The sequence below is a fragment of the Leiobunum rupestre genome, chromosome 2 (assembly GCF_980474605.1).
Source record: "Leiobunum rupestre chromosome 2, qqLeiRupe1.1.hap1, whole genome shotgun sequence".
Taxonomy (NCBI): domain Eukaryota; kingdom Metazoa; phylum Arthropoda; class Arachnida; order Opiliones; family Sclerosomatidae; genus Leiobunum; species Leiobunum rupestre.
In genome coordinates, this window is record NC_143385.1 from 34,487,946 (window position 1) to 34,502,828 (window position 14,883).

Here is a 14,883-nt window from a genome sequence, read left to right on the forward strand (position 1 = left end):
GCCTGAATGAAAACAAAACCTTGTAAAATAAATATTAGTTTAAAAAATTAAATTTCATAATATCTTCGCCTATGATAATTTACTATACATAGATAATTAAGTGCCTTATTAATTATTTCGTGCGTTACACTTAGCAAACACATTCTCCTGTAGACATTTTGCAAACCATTCATTAACGAAAACTTACTCATGTGTACGTGAAATACTATATGGCATTGTTTTTTTTTTAATTTTAAACCCGAAAAACTCGTGCCGACCACTTGTATTTGAATTTCTTTACGGGTATGTTAACCGAAACCTACGCGTGTAGACCACGAGCATTTGTGCACGATTTTATTTACGTGTACTGTTACCGAAACCAACACGTGTAGACCACGAGTATTTGTGCACGAATTTCTTTACGTGTACTGTTACCGAAGCCAACACCTGTAGACCACGAGTATTTGGGCACGATTTTGTTTACGTGTACTGTAAACGAAACCAACACGTGTTTTCCATGAGTATTTGTGCACGAAATTCATTTGGGGTACAAAAAACCCCAGAAACAAGTGTGGACCAGGTGTAATATTTTTCCACACGCGTGTTCCACTACAATAAACTTGTATCCACCATATTTACTCGTGCTATTGCTACCTTGGTAGAGTAGAAGTTGTTGAATTATAATAGTTTGCGATGGTTCTCTTGACCACGTAATTGTTTCGCTATTTTTAAGTTTACCTTCTTGAGTCTTTAAAAGATGACTCCACGCTCTCCAGTAAAATCATGTTTTCGAATAATCGGATAGATTCATAAACATCTCTTATACGAAGGGCCTTTTCATATAGTTGGCAATGATAAAGCGGAGAGTTTCTTTGAAGAAGTTTTTGTGTATATTAACTTTTTTTAAATATCAGATTTTGGAAAATATAAAACCCTGCAGCGATTTATGTGGTTTTTATGACGATATTTAAGATTTAAACTTGATTTTTTTTTTTAAAAATAGGCTAAGTCAGTCGTAGTTTTTTATCAATTCGATTTTTTAAATCTTAAAACCTGGCTTAATTTTTAAAGAAAAAAAAATGTAAACATTTGTCTGAAAAACCCGCCAAATACAGGGGCGTGCCAACGTTTTTACGAGAGCGGGGAAAAAACCATGTTATAAGCACATACCTTGTTAAACAGGCTGCGTCCGAAAAAATGACGAAAGATAGAAAACAAAACACAAGGGTGTCGCATGTATAGTCAACCTAACAGGTTGCAGGTTGACTAAACATCACCTACATTTTGCAGGTTGACTAAACATGCGACACCCTTGTGTTTTGTAAGAGTCCGTCCGTGGCAAATAAGTATACTGTGTGAAAAATAACACCATGAAAACCCTGCCCTTGGAAATAGTAGCGGGCGCAAGTCAACCCCGCTGCCCCCGTGGTTGGCACGCCTATGGCCAAATACAACTAGAGCCAGTGGCGGTTCTAGGCAGGTGCAACCGGTGCAAATGCACAGGGCCTTGCGGCTCTAGGGGCCTCACTCATCTATCATTCTATGGGCTTCTCACTTCAAAGTTATATCGACCTGCAAAAAAAGAGGTCTACATATAATAATAATCAGCTAGGCTAATACCCAAGCCACCACCTTAGGCCTAAGTCGTCAAGCGACTTTTAATGCTTTTAATTTCGTTTATTCTTATTCGACCGAAATCCCATTCGACCGAAAGAATTTTAAAATGTAGCCCAATTGGCGGGGTGATTTGGTATTTTATTTATAAGGTATGTACTATCGAAGATCCATGTTTAGGTTAGGTTAGGTTAGGTTAGGTTAGGTTAGAGTTGGTTAAGTTTACTATTTCAGTTTTGGTTCAGTTACTTTTCTTGACTAGGTGAAGATAAAAATATAATTCATTCGTGTGATAGATGAATTGAAGGAGCCGTTTTACTAATTACACCATCATGCGTTACTAGTTTTACTTTACACATCGCGTTTCGGCAAGAAAAATAGCAATTTGTATCTTTCTTTTTATTAAGACGGAATAAATAATTATTATTGATGTAATATTATTAGCTATCCGCTCCATTGCAAACGACTTCAGTAACTAAATTGAAAACATAGCAAAAGCCAATTTATATAGCAGCGTTCGGTCGAATGGGACACATAAAAGCGTTCGGTCGAATGGGACACATAAAAACCGCACGTTTCGGCGGAATTCGGTCGAATGGAACACCTCAAAAACCGCCTTCGGTTGAATGGGATTTCGGTCGAATGGGACTAAAGCTTTAATGTAGGTGGCCAGGTTACAATGCGTAGGAGGGTGGTGGCGAGCCCTGCATGCCACGCGAGCCAACAGCTCCCTACACTAGCTATTACCGTTAACCTCTACAAGTTTTTATGGAAGAGGAAACCGAAGAGCTCGGGGAAACCCCTTAAACCAGATTCAGTTCGCAAGATGGTGCGAAAACATTTCTGTTTGGGTTTATAAAAGAATACCCTCTTCGTGTACTCTGCTTTATAATCAAACCAAATAGAATCTATAAAATTCCGCAAATGTTTATTTATGTAACTAGTTTTTCTTGTCTGTCCGTCGCAGCAACCTAAATTGCTTGAATTTAAACAATGAAAAGGGGCCTTGCGCTTTCAATTTTGCACAGGGCCTCGAACACACTAAAACCGCTACTGACTAAAGCCTTACATTCTTTATTTAAATAGGCGTGAAATTCATTTATATTACTCATTTCGGAGGAAATACAATATTTTTTTATCTCCATGTAAATTATATGACTGCTTTTTGGTTTTAACTAATGTCTACATTAAATATACCTCAATTCAATCATTTAATTTCAAAAGGTTTTGTAAGTTTAATTTATTTTATAAAGGTTTATAATTTTTGTATTTCAAACGTAAAACTTAGAGGTTCAGAATATCTATATACATTTGTTGAAACTAAACGTTTATTAACTTTTTACATACTTAATACACATTGCTAAGCACCACTTAAATCTTTAATAATAATGTAGCTAATAAAATAAAAAAGATATTACAAGCAATGAATTGGCTCTTGTGAGTTTACTTTAATTGTTAATTTACAAGACGCCAATCCTTCTCTCAAGATAACAACGATGAAGAAATCATAAATTTGGAAATTAGGTGGATTTCACAAATTTTTACGGACTTTCGGTCTGCATACTTTTTTAAACTTTATCTTCCGTTTCTTAAGTATTAATGAATGTTAGTTTCAATAATGACAATAAGAAATTACCTAAATATAAAAAATTACCGGTCGTCGTCTTTGGCAGCTGATATAAAGCTTTGTAGCCTTCGGGAAAGTTTCCCATATTCCATTATTAATATTGTGAAGAGACACTCTGAAAGCCGCAGCTGATCCCTCCTTCGCCATCGGCCACTGTCAAAAAGATATATATTTTTTGATTGGTCCTTAAATGAACACGGATAACCTAGAATCCGCTTTGTTTAAAAACTAATGCATTTATACTTCAACAAAATGACTAGCCTGTGCCGATCGGTGGACATAATGGTCAAGTCTTTAGTCGTACGAGGGGATTTTATATTAAGGGCATCTTACTCTTCTAGCACGAGGGGGATTGGTGGCAACGCTAATATTCGCCTTCACAAATTCATTCTTTTTGTCCATAAATAAAAACCTTATCGGTTTGTATATGAGTACTCTTCAAAAACAAATACAAGTTTTGCCGATAAATATCTATTTTACTAAAGACAAAGTTGCACGTAATGAAGAAGAAACAAAGATTTTACCAAATATCATTAACTTAAAAGAACGTTGTTTTGAAATCGAATTAATAATAATAATTTATTAATTTTGAACACAATAAAACAAAGCTTTTTAAAAAAGAAAAATTTATGAAAGCTAATTCGATTTAAATAAAACTGAAATGAAATCACAATCAGAATTTTGTTCTATTACTCACAAGATTTGAGTATTAGCTAAGATTATAGTTAATGTTTTTCATTTCGTGGCTTATTGTTTTGATGCTTTACCCACAAATGAAGGTAACGTTTATTGAGCTCGGATGTCATTGCCAAATTATATTTTAAAACAAATTCAAACAATTTAAGCCTTTTCCTTTAATATTTTTGATGAAGAAATTATAATAATAAAAAATAATAATAAAGCTGCGCCAAGTACTATTAAGAAAATCACATTTATTTTTATTTATACATTTTTTATTATTATTACTTAATTTGATAATAAATAAATTATAATTTAATTATATTTTAATTTTATTGTGTTCTTAAAGAAAGAAAAGCTGAAATTGTTTGATTTGTTTTATTTCATTAAATTATATATGTTTGGTTTGGTTTTAATAAAATAATTTCAAGGTAATTTTAAAAGAAGTGGAATAAGATAATTATTCGTAAGTTAACTTATCACCCTAAGAGGGATGCATTGCAATCTATAAGCTATACATTATTGTCTCAAGCCAATTGGTCAGTTCTTGATACTAGGGGTTTTAACCACAGAAATTGAAATGAGACTAGAACCCCGATCGGTTGGGGGAGGGGAAATGTACCAGCTAGAAGGCCGCCATTAGAGTGGAACCCGCATATTCACGCCATCTAATATAAAAATGAATCGATCTATGATCACGTGGCATAATGTTGTAAGCAACGTAGTTTGGTTTGCTTACGTTCTTCGGTCGGTTTTCAACATTGTAGAGTTGTAAAAAGACATATCGTTGTTGAAATAATAAATCTAAGGGCCTGGTGCAGATACGTTTTGCGATTCCTGTTAGTTTTAACAGAATCGCAATTTTGCGATTCAGATTTAGCGAGCTGTTTATTTTGCGATCCTCGCAATTGAAATCGCGGTGCAGAGACGTTTTACCGTTTTCTGTTAATCGGCGACGCTGCTATTTTACGAATTATTATACCAAAGTCACGGACCAATGTGATAGCTCGATTTTTGACGCAAAACACTATCACGTGGTTTAAGGCTGGTTTGCATTTTAACTGTGAACGCCTGGCTCTTCCGATTAATAATTTTCTTTTTAGGTTTTACAATTTTTCTAGTTAAATCCGTTGTTTTTATAATGAAATATATTTTTATAATATAGCCACTTAAGGCAGCACATCAGTTTTGGACGAATGAGATGTTATCCAGAATATTTTTTATAGCAATAAATAGTGCATGCAAATTAGTTTCTTCTGATTATATAATTTTCTTACTCTTATTATTTATTAGACTGGTTGCATTTATTATACAGTTTAAAGTTTTCGTTATTTTAAAAATATATTTTTATAATATGGTTTGTACACCTATAAAAATAAGTTGTTTTTCCGAAAGAATACTCTGTTAGACAATGAACCATATCATTTGGTTTTTGGGAAAATATTTATTTCAAAACTTAGCTGATTGCAATTAAAACAAATTTAGTTATAAAATAAATCAATACATAAATAAATTAAAAAACCGCAATTTCACGAGTGTACAAACATTTTGTTATTGTCGAAAGTATTTTTTAGATAAATATCCAATATTGATCACACGTAAAACCATGGTCCTGCTAGTTAATATAGGTTGTTTTTCTACCAAATTCTCTGGCCTAGTCAAGGTTTAAATTGTAACAATTAAAAAACAAACACTTTTAAGGTAATACATCAAATTGGCTCGGTAAGCTCTTGAATCATGCCAAATAGCCTTGAATATTCCAATACATCTTTCATCGCTACTCCTAGTCTACCTGAGGAATGGTTTCTTCTGGTCGATGGAAACTGTTTGATAGCTAAAGATCTTTGATACACAGATCCAATTCACCGTGTCATTACTGATTCATTAGTTAAAACCCGCTGCATACACTACCAGCAAATAATAATATCTAAATAAACCAAGGCTTAGAAAACACCCAAAGTAGTAATTTATAAGATTCCCTATTATAATTTATTTTTACCTGTAATGTTTCTGAGGGTTGCTGGCTTATTTTAGTGTTTCTTAAATCGTGATTGTGGTAAGGGATCTGAAAATAATTTGACAAAAACATTTTTCGGAAAGCGATAATGAGCTAGAAACTCGAATTCTCATAATTTAAAAGATTCTGACCTATCGTGTTTTGTTATTTATCTTATTAAAGAAGGTAAAAAGCGTTTTCTTCTCAATTCATTTCCCGAGCTATTTGCGTACCACAATCTGCCATGGTTTTTGCGAGCTTTTATACGACTAGCGAGTGCCCTAGACCTCTCGCCAAATAATCAAAATGCTTTCCTGTTATTTTTGCTATAGAGATGTCTCTGCACACCGATTTGTCGCGAAGTTCGCGATTTTCCGAAATCACGCCCCCTTTCTGTTAATTTAGCGAGGAATCGCTATTTTGCGATTCTTAAAAACGTGTCTTCACCGGGCCCTAAGTTATTTTAAAAACAATGGAATCTACATTACCGTATATAACAGTTTTATAAACGTTATAAATTTACTGGCCTTGAAATAAAATTACCTAAGAAAGCTTATGTCTAATAACTTTCCCTTTCATTTCCAGGTTTTTGTGTCTGAATATTTTGTTCAGGCGAAATTCGGCTTCTAACGTAATTAGATTTCTAATTAATCGATTGCGATGTTAAGGTCCATCCCCAACTCAACGCCAAACATATGGTCTTGAAGTTCGTTGAAAATGAAAAACATATTCCGAGATTAGTATAAAATAGTTCCTATAAAATTACATAGTAATGATGTGAATTCAGTTTTTACAGTGCAAAAAAACGCAATTTTGACCAATTTTGAATTATCCGCAGTTATTCTTATACACGCGAAAAACGCATACAGCGAAGTACCGTCAAAATGTACGCGGTAACCATGGCGGTAATGCTTAATGCGCTTGTCAGAAGGCGCGTATAGCCCGATTACACCCTTATGGCAGACGTCTAGTTGCCATATTCCCTTAAGATTGGCGGAAAGAGCAGTGGTTCTAGTCTGATTTCTATTTCTTTGGTTTTAGCTTGTCTGTCAAATTGTTACGTCGCAACATACCTAAATCTATAAATGATCAGACAAACTTTAAATCTCCGCAATAGACTGCGATAATATATATCAAAGAGAAATCATCAACGCTAATCATGAATAAGCTGACAATAAATAAATTTAAATTACTTCTTTTGGTTGATTCTCGCCCCAGTTGGTGTAATTTAAAGGTTCCCTGGTATATTCGTGAAAATAGTTAACTCCATCTTTGCTTTGAATTGGCAACCAAATGTAAAATTCATCAAGTGAATTTAAAGCATTAGCATCTTTATTTACGTTGTACTCATATATATATCTTTCGGACATATAATCTAAAAAAAATCGACGGATATCAAATAATATTAAAATCATTTTTGATAAATATTTTTGCTAATAGATCCAAGATTTTAGATATGATGTCTAGAACTTAAACTCTAAACTGGCCCTATCAAGTCCATTACTTCGTTATTTTAAATTGTTTTTTATTAAATTAAGTTTTAAAAAAAACATTGTTTAGTATAAAGATCTAGTTATGGTTTAACGATGATTTCCAGCTTCACCTCCGTGTTGATAACTAATATTATTTATTTGATTCGTTAAATATACGAACACTTACTATTCCAACTGATTTTTTTTAAATAATAAACTATTTAACTAAATCTGATTTGGTTTCAATATTACCAACCATTGATGTCTTGCGAGTCTACTTCGGTCAGGACGGCGGATAAGTTTTTTTGGCAATATTTGAGAGTTTCAGTGTAATTTCTTTCCCAATCATTGTACAAACGGCAGCTATAGCAATTGTCTCCTAGAAATAAATCGCGATAGTTAATCAACAGAAATGATTTTGTAGTATTTGCGAAAATTTAAGATTTGGTATTTTGCAAAGATCTAGATGACAGACCCATTAGATGTAATATTTTATTCAAAACTTTAAGGTACATGTATTTGCAAAACACGCGTTCACAGTTTGAGGCTTCTGTCTTTAGATCATGAAATAAAATAACAGTTATTGCATTAGACTGAGTAATGTTTAAAATGTTTGATAGTTTCATGCTCTTAACTTTGAAAAAGATGCGTTTGCATCGGCTACTTTCTTACCCCAAAATTCGTTATCCTTTTAAAACACGAGCTCTTTCGCTTAGTCAGTTTTTATATATTTATTAAAAATAAGTTTATTTTGTTAGATTATTCCTCGCTGAAGGAAGATTTGATAGTTATCATGTCAAACTCTCGTAGTGTTGATTTTCGTCCATTTATTCATTTTAGTATCCAGCTCTTTTTGCTCCGTCTGTTGTACTCTGCCTAATTGCTCAATCTACTTTTTCCTTGTTCATATTTGACACCTTAAGCTATCCCAAACCTTTTGATATCAGTCGTTAGTTAAGCCCTTTTTTAAATGGGCTTCAAGGAATTTTTAATAATTACGTAGCTTCCCGATTATTTTCAAGAAATTAGGAGTTCAGTCTGTGCCGCCACGGTGAACGGTCGATTCTTTCTGCGTTCCGTGTTTGAATATATTTTTTTCCTGCTACGAGTTAGCAATGTCGTGCGATTTGAAAACGTATCGTGCTTCAATCGGTTCTGTTTATTGCGTCTCAACTCATCTATCGTCAAACGGCCTTGTTTTTCGCGGATCAAATATTAGACACAGTCGATTCGTCTATGGTAAATTTCGATTTATGAAATCTCTTACAACTTCACTAATGGTAATCTCGAAAATTCTACCATCAATGCCGTCCCCATAATAAATATGCTTAGAAGAAATAAACTAGAAGATGAGGGAAATGTACTCACTGCTGGGCTTAACCCACCTACGCTTTTGGACAAGTATGCCCTTATGCTTACAATTAACTCTAAAATTGACACAATTGAAACCGACGTGAAAGACGTTAAAGATTCTAACCACGAGCTTCAAACAAAAGTAATGAAAATAGAGGAAGAAAATAATACTCTTAAGCGTGATATTCTTGAAAATGACGTAGAAAATTTGGAATTTACGCAACTAAAAAATAACATGATTATGTTTAATTTTAATTTAATGTTCTACTGGGCCAATAGAAGAAAATTATGATATAACCGATAAGGATTATGAAGTTTTCCCATTAGGGGCGGGAGGAAGTAACACCTATAAATTTAAAAATCAAATTTTCGTTTTAAACAAATAGAAAAAAAATTTTCGGGATAAAAAATGGCTTGAAAATCAAGCTCAGGCGAAAAAGGTAACTTGAGCTACTGCAAAAAAATCGGGTACCTTCGATTTGGTCACTGGTCCCACGTTATAAGAAGAAAAACGCTTTAGTGATAAATTCTCAGAAAAAACTAGAATAGACCGAAACAACTCGTGCCCTTTCTTAAAGAAGCTAAAGCTAAGAATCTGAAAGCCTCGATGAGAAAAACGTTTTGGTAGAATATGGAAAGTGTTTCCTGTACGATAGACAATTGAACGAACCCATTGCGTTGTCAAATAAAACTAAAGAAAAGGGTAATTTTTTAGAGAAATATGTGGCTCTGCCATGTCCCCTGGCAAAGAAGACATGGCTAATACAGTAACAATAAACGTTAAAGAATTAAACAGTGATATAACAAGCGATACGCCTTTGGCTAACACTAACCAAGTTAATATACTCATAGCTGCTTGGAATGTCAATGGGTTTTTAACAAAGCTGAGTGACCCAGATATAAAAAAAAGTATGTCTAGCTTTTATATCATGGCTCTATTTGAAACATGGCTTATGAAATCTCCGTCTAAGGTCTTTCTACATCTATGTCCGTCCCCGTAATTAAAGGGGTCAGCAGCGGCAGGCCATCTGGAGGGATATCTTTACTCGTAAAAATTAAATTTTCAAATATGTGAAATTAATTAAAATCTAGTTTCGCTATTTAATACGTTTCAAAACCTATTCCTCAACTCCGAAATAATCATCGGGTTTTAATACATTCCGCCAAATTGCCCGGCCCTATTTTCTGACCTTCAAGCCATTCTTTTCGGTCTTGCCGATATTTTTTTGCCTACTATTTTGATTGGAGACTGGAATGGGCGCATATCGAATATAAATCAAGATTTCATAAAGGTGCTGAATATTTCTCTGAAAGTGGCATAACTCGCAATAGAATATCCCTAGATAGCATCGTAAACCACCAAGGCCGAGAACTTTTAAAAATTCTAAATGGCCGCACCATGGGGACTATCCTGGTAATTTTATGTACCTATCAACATCAGGGAAAAGTGTGCTAGTCTCTGATGACGCCTTAAATTTAATGACTGACTTCGAGGTAATAAGGGAGAATCGAATCTGAACACATGCCTATATCCTTGACCCTTAAACCGTCGAATCCAACTGCCCATGCAGCTACCACAACTATCTTGAATGTGATTGTTCCAGCCATCTACGAATTAAGTGCTACCTGCGTGACTTTCCCATCTTGTACGTGGAATTTTACCGTCTTTTTGAACAAATTTCAATTCTTTGGTAACCTTTTGAGTAAATTTTTGGAAGAGTAAAATTTTGAAGCTCTTAGACTCGAAAATGAATTGGTGTATAATCTCATTCACAACCTTTATAACTATATCTGCCCAGCACCTCTTACAACGAAGCTTCTTCTAAGTAAAGTCGTCAATAACTATAAGTCGTTAATAACTATAAGAACCCATGGTTTGTACATAGTTGTGCTAAAGCCAAATATAAGTGCCTTCGGGCATTGCGTAATTACCGAAAAACTATGATGGGCTCTAACTTAAATAAATATTTGAACAACAAAAAGGAAATTTAAAAATCTATGAAGAGCTAAAAAACTTAACGAAGCGCTATTGAAACTAAAAGTCCCAAGGAATTCTGATCTACAATTGGAACACCAAAAAAAAAGCACTTATAGCTCACCTGGAGGAAATATCAATATCGAAAACTGGGAATCTTGTAATCAAACATCCTTTAGCGAGTCGGCAGAAGTAATACTCCATAGTAGTCATGGAGGCGAAACTGGTACCTCTAGTGATCCTAGTCTAGAGGCACCTTTCACAGCCGAAGAATTCAATACCGTTATTATAACACTGAAACCTAACAAACCTCAAGGCATCGATAATTTAAAAAATTAGGTTTTCAAAATTCTTCCTCCCTCCGCACTGTCTCTACTGTTAAACATTTTCAATACTATTTTTATTTCGAATTACTTCCCCTCTTTCTGGAATATTTTTATCATTTTTCCTATGTTTAAAAAAGGTGACCCTAAACTACCTGATAATTATAGACGCATTGCCCTGCTACCCTCAATAACCAAGACTATTTTGTAACCGACTAAATAAATGGATATCTAATCGGAACAAATTTAAGATAATAAAGCTGGATTCAGGGAAAAACGAAGCCCATTAGACCATATATTTACCTTTAATGCCACCATCGAGATCAAGACTCGAAAGAAAAACGGCCGACTATACGCTATGTTAGTCGACGTTTCAAATGCTTTCGACAGTGTTAACCATTGCCGTCTTTAGCGTTAATTACTTGAAATATGCATAAGTCGATATGATTAAAAGCATACATACAAACGCCAAGATAATCGTTCACTTAGTACCGAATTTTACTTATTCCAATTCAAAAGGGATTATTGCAAGGGGATAACATAAGTCCTTTTTTATTCCGCCTTTGCATTAGCGGAGTCACTGCCAAACTCGACATGTCGAATATTTTATCCATCTGTCTTAATGGCAATGAGCCTCTTTCACTATACGCGGATTACATAGTACTTGCCGATCCCAAAGCCACTCTCCAGAAGAAGATTAATGTTCTTGAGTACTTTTTTGAGAAACGTTAATTAGATATTAACCTGGAAAAATCCAAAGTCTTTGCCTTCCGAAATGGCGGACGACTCTCGCGAACCGATAAATTTTGGTGGGAGAACAAATTTGTGGAAATAGTCTGGTCCTACAATTACCTCTTTCACTAAAACATCGAATGTTATGCTCAGTAAGTCGCTGAAGACATTGCACACAATCTGAAATGGCTTAACGAGAAATAACATCACATATATGAAAACTCGCGTATAACTTTTTTTCTCAATTGTCGCGCCATCTCTGTGGTACGGATTGCCGATATGGGCTATTGATTGCCCAAACACCTTAGATCGCCGACTTAAACCCATTATAAGAAAAACACTACCACTATATTATTCGCACCCACGCTACGCGATGCGACGAGAAACGGGAATGGTGAGCCTACAAATAAACATGTGGAAGTTAAGTAAAAAATACTTTTGTCGGGTATTACGAATGGATCGCGATAGACTGGCCAAGAAAAGTTTCAACCACCTTGAAAACCTAGACGACGCGTTGATAAAGGGCGAAATTGGTCATCACAAAAACTGGGTGTCGAGTATCCGACAACTCTTTGAAAGTTCAGGATTGTCGTATTTGTGGATTTCGCGAAATCCCACTTTAATTGACCAATCTTTCACGACTTTGATACAAAGACTCTGAGACCAGCTCATATCCGAAGATTCGTTTCCTAACGACAAATATGTTAAAACAAGCTTCATCAGAGAATCGTATTTCGATATAAACATTCTAATTTTTCTCGCTAGGTGCATCGCGTCCATCAAACAAACACCGTTTAACTTTTAGACTAAAGTGGGATGGATACACCTCAATGAAAAGGAGTACCGCAGAGGTTGTGCCGAAAATGCCAGTGACAACATCCACCATCTAATGGCAGAATGCCCCCCTCTACGGATCTTTCAGACCAAATGTCTAAAGCGAGATACAGAGCACTCAAGTTCAAGATATCAGCTCCTTCTTAAAATGGATTTCGAACACCGTTATGTTTAAATCTGATATGTTTACTATCCACAATTTTCTTACTAAAGTTTAAAAAATTCTTACATGGATTGAATAAAAATGTATTTAAAAGTACGGTACTTTGTTAAAAAAAATTGAGTGTAAATCCGGGCACAACCTGATTTATTTTAACTTTAACTCTAGCATCTTATTTAACGAGTTCGTAATTTCCTTTTGTAACTCTTAAGTTTATTTGGTTAAGTTAGAACTAGTTAGATCATCCACAACATTTAGAACTTTAGGCTCATATTGTGGTTATGATTTCACTGTAGAATTTCATAAATTATGAACAAAATATAGTAACTCGATGTAACAAGCCGGCCAATAAATCTATTATTATATAATTATTATTATTATTATTATTATAACAAATTCAGTGTCAGGAACAACAGTTAAAAAAATAAGATAACGTCACGTTTATATTATTTTAACTTAAAGACCTGAAGTTGTAACTGAATGCAAAACTACACTTTAAAAAAATTATTTCTTTATAAACCCTTAAGGGTTTATTCTTCTGCCAGATTTTACATCCTAAGTGGTTACACGGGTGTTATATTTCACCGTTAAAGAGTGTAAAATTACACATACCCGAAAGGGCGTAGCATTTTTTCTTCAAGCTTGTTTATTGGGTGATTTAGTACAACATTTTGGGTGCTTCACTATTCCGTCTGGGCTACTTCATCACTCTCTTTAGAGAGCAACACTTCTCCGAAATTACTCCCTTATCTATTCTTTCATTACTTCCTTAAGGTTGCTTCTTAAATTCTTAAGCCTGCTTCTTTAATCGCTTAAGAATGCTACAACACTCCCTTCAGGGTAGTACAAAACTCACTTTCAATAGTATATATAAATATACATCTATTGACAGTGTTGTATTATAGCACAGTTTATAATTCTACCAGGGTATTAAATCTGGGACAAGAAAAACCCTTAAGAGTTTTTATTAAAACTATTTTGTCTTCGAGGATAAGATTAACGGAAATTAAATAAACCCTTTCCACACCATTATCGTCGTCGCATTTTTGTAACAATTTTATGTTACCACTTCTTTGCGTTATTTAAGTTTTAATTTCCATTTCATGTTTGGGTTTTAGAGAAGCCAAAAAAAGTTTTAAAATATTGTTTAAAATCTTAAATAAATGACTCCATATGCAAGTGAACACATGTTTATTTGTAAAATAAGTTATTACTGTGAGCATGTCCTATGCGGCAGTCTGCCCAATCCCTTTCATTAAAAAGCCAACAGCCATCCCTGAAAACTTTAATTTTTATTATGTTAAACAAATGTAAATATTTAAGTGGTATTAAAAACATAACTTACGAGTAAGAACTATAACTATACTAAAGAAATGAAGTTTCATTTTCCAGAATTCCGAATCGTACACTCTTTTTAAACCTAAATTGAAGGGGTTTATTAAGTATCAAAATTAAAGAGATTTTATAATTTAATTCGATTTTTATAAATATTTGTTAAACCGTAATTCCCGACTTTCATAGACAAAGTTTTACATATGAGTAAGCCCAAGCCAATGAAACTATTGTCAGGGGTTTAAAACGAACTAATATAAACAATGAACTCTTGAAACTTAATATCGTGTAATATTGCTATTTAAATTTAAATATCCAATGACATAAACGATTAAGATTTAAAACGAAATATTATTACGCGGAATAATGAGAGATTACTTAGAGATATAATTTCCAATTTAATTATATTTTTAAGTTAATATAGAAAAATCTCTGACATTAAACGATACAGTTTCACATCAGTGTATAGAGAAACGAAATCTTCATAAACCTGGAACAGTTTTAAACGGAAACATTACCCTTTCTTGCTTAATAAGAATAATCTTACATTCTTTAGAGAAACATTATCTCTTATTGTCTTGTAGTATTGCTTTCAAAGATTCCACATTCAGCCTTAACGAGTAAAGATAAGGACGTTTTACGTTAAAAATGAAAATTGTCAACGAGGTACAGCATTCAGAGTTACAGATTGAACAAACATTCGAGTAATTTAATAAGGGTTTCAAATTTAAATCTAAGCTGTAAGCATAAAACGGACATACTTTACATTTAAAGTTCATTCCCGTCAAAGTTTAATTTTGCTCTAATA

At 33.9% G+C, this 14,883-nt stretch overlaps 1 protein-coding gene across 2 annotated transcripts; it reads right to left on the minus strand.

Moving 5' to 3' along the window:
- Positions 1-2,963: 2,963 nt before the first annotated feature.
- LOC149957413 (uncharacterized) lies at positions 2,964-14,211 on the minus strand. 2 transcript variants are annotated; one of them, XM_090164796.1, is made up of 6 exons: positions 14,089-14,211; positions 13,958-14,026; positions 7,623-7,745; positions 7,088-7,269; positions 3,248-3,373; positions 2,964-3,181 (listed from the first exon to the last, which is right to left on the minus strand). In XM_090164796.1, exons 1-6 carry the CDS (start codon positions 14,126-14,128, stop codon positions 3,125-3,127), a joined length of 597 nt encoding a protein of 198 aa, XP_090020922.1. In that variant the 5' UTR covers positions 14,129-14,211; the 3' UTR covers positions 2,964-3,124. The 2 variants fall into 2 exon arrangements, with proteins under 2 accessions (XP_090020922.1, XP_090020923.1); XM_090164797.1 differs by lacking the exon at positions 7,088-7,269 and having other exon boundaries at positions 7,619-7,745.
- Between the last annotated feature and the right edge of the window lie 672 nt (positions 14,212-14,883).

Coding starts and splice junctions, on each gene's coding strand:
- LOC149957413 (XM_090164796.1), bottom strand. CDS start 14,128: ATGAAACTTCATTTCTTTAGTATAGTTATAGTTCTTACTC. Junction 7,746..13,957: donor CCGCATAGGACATGCTCACA/GTAATAACTTAT, acceptor ATTTATTTCTAG/GAGACAATTGCTATAGCTGC. Junction 3,374..7,087: donor GCGAGAATCAACCAAAAGAA/GTAATTTAAATT, acceptor TCTTTTTGACAG/TGGCCGATGGCGAAGGAGGG.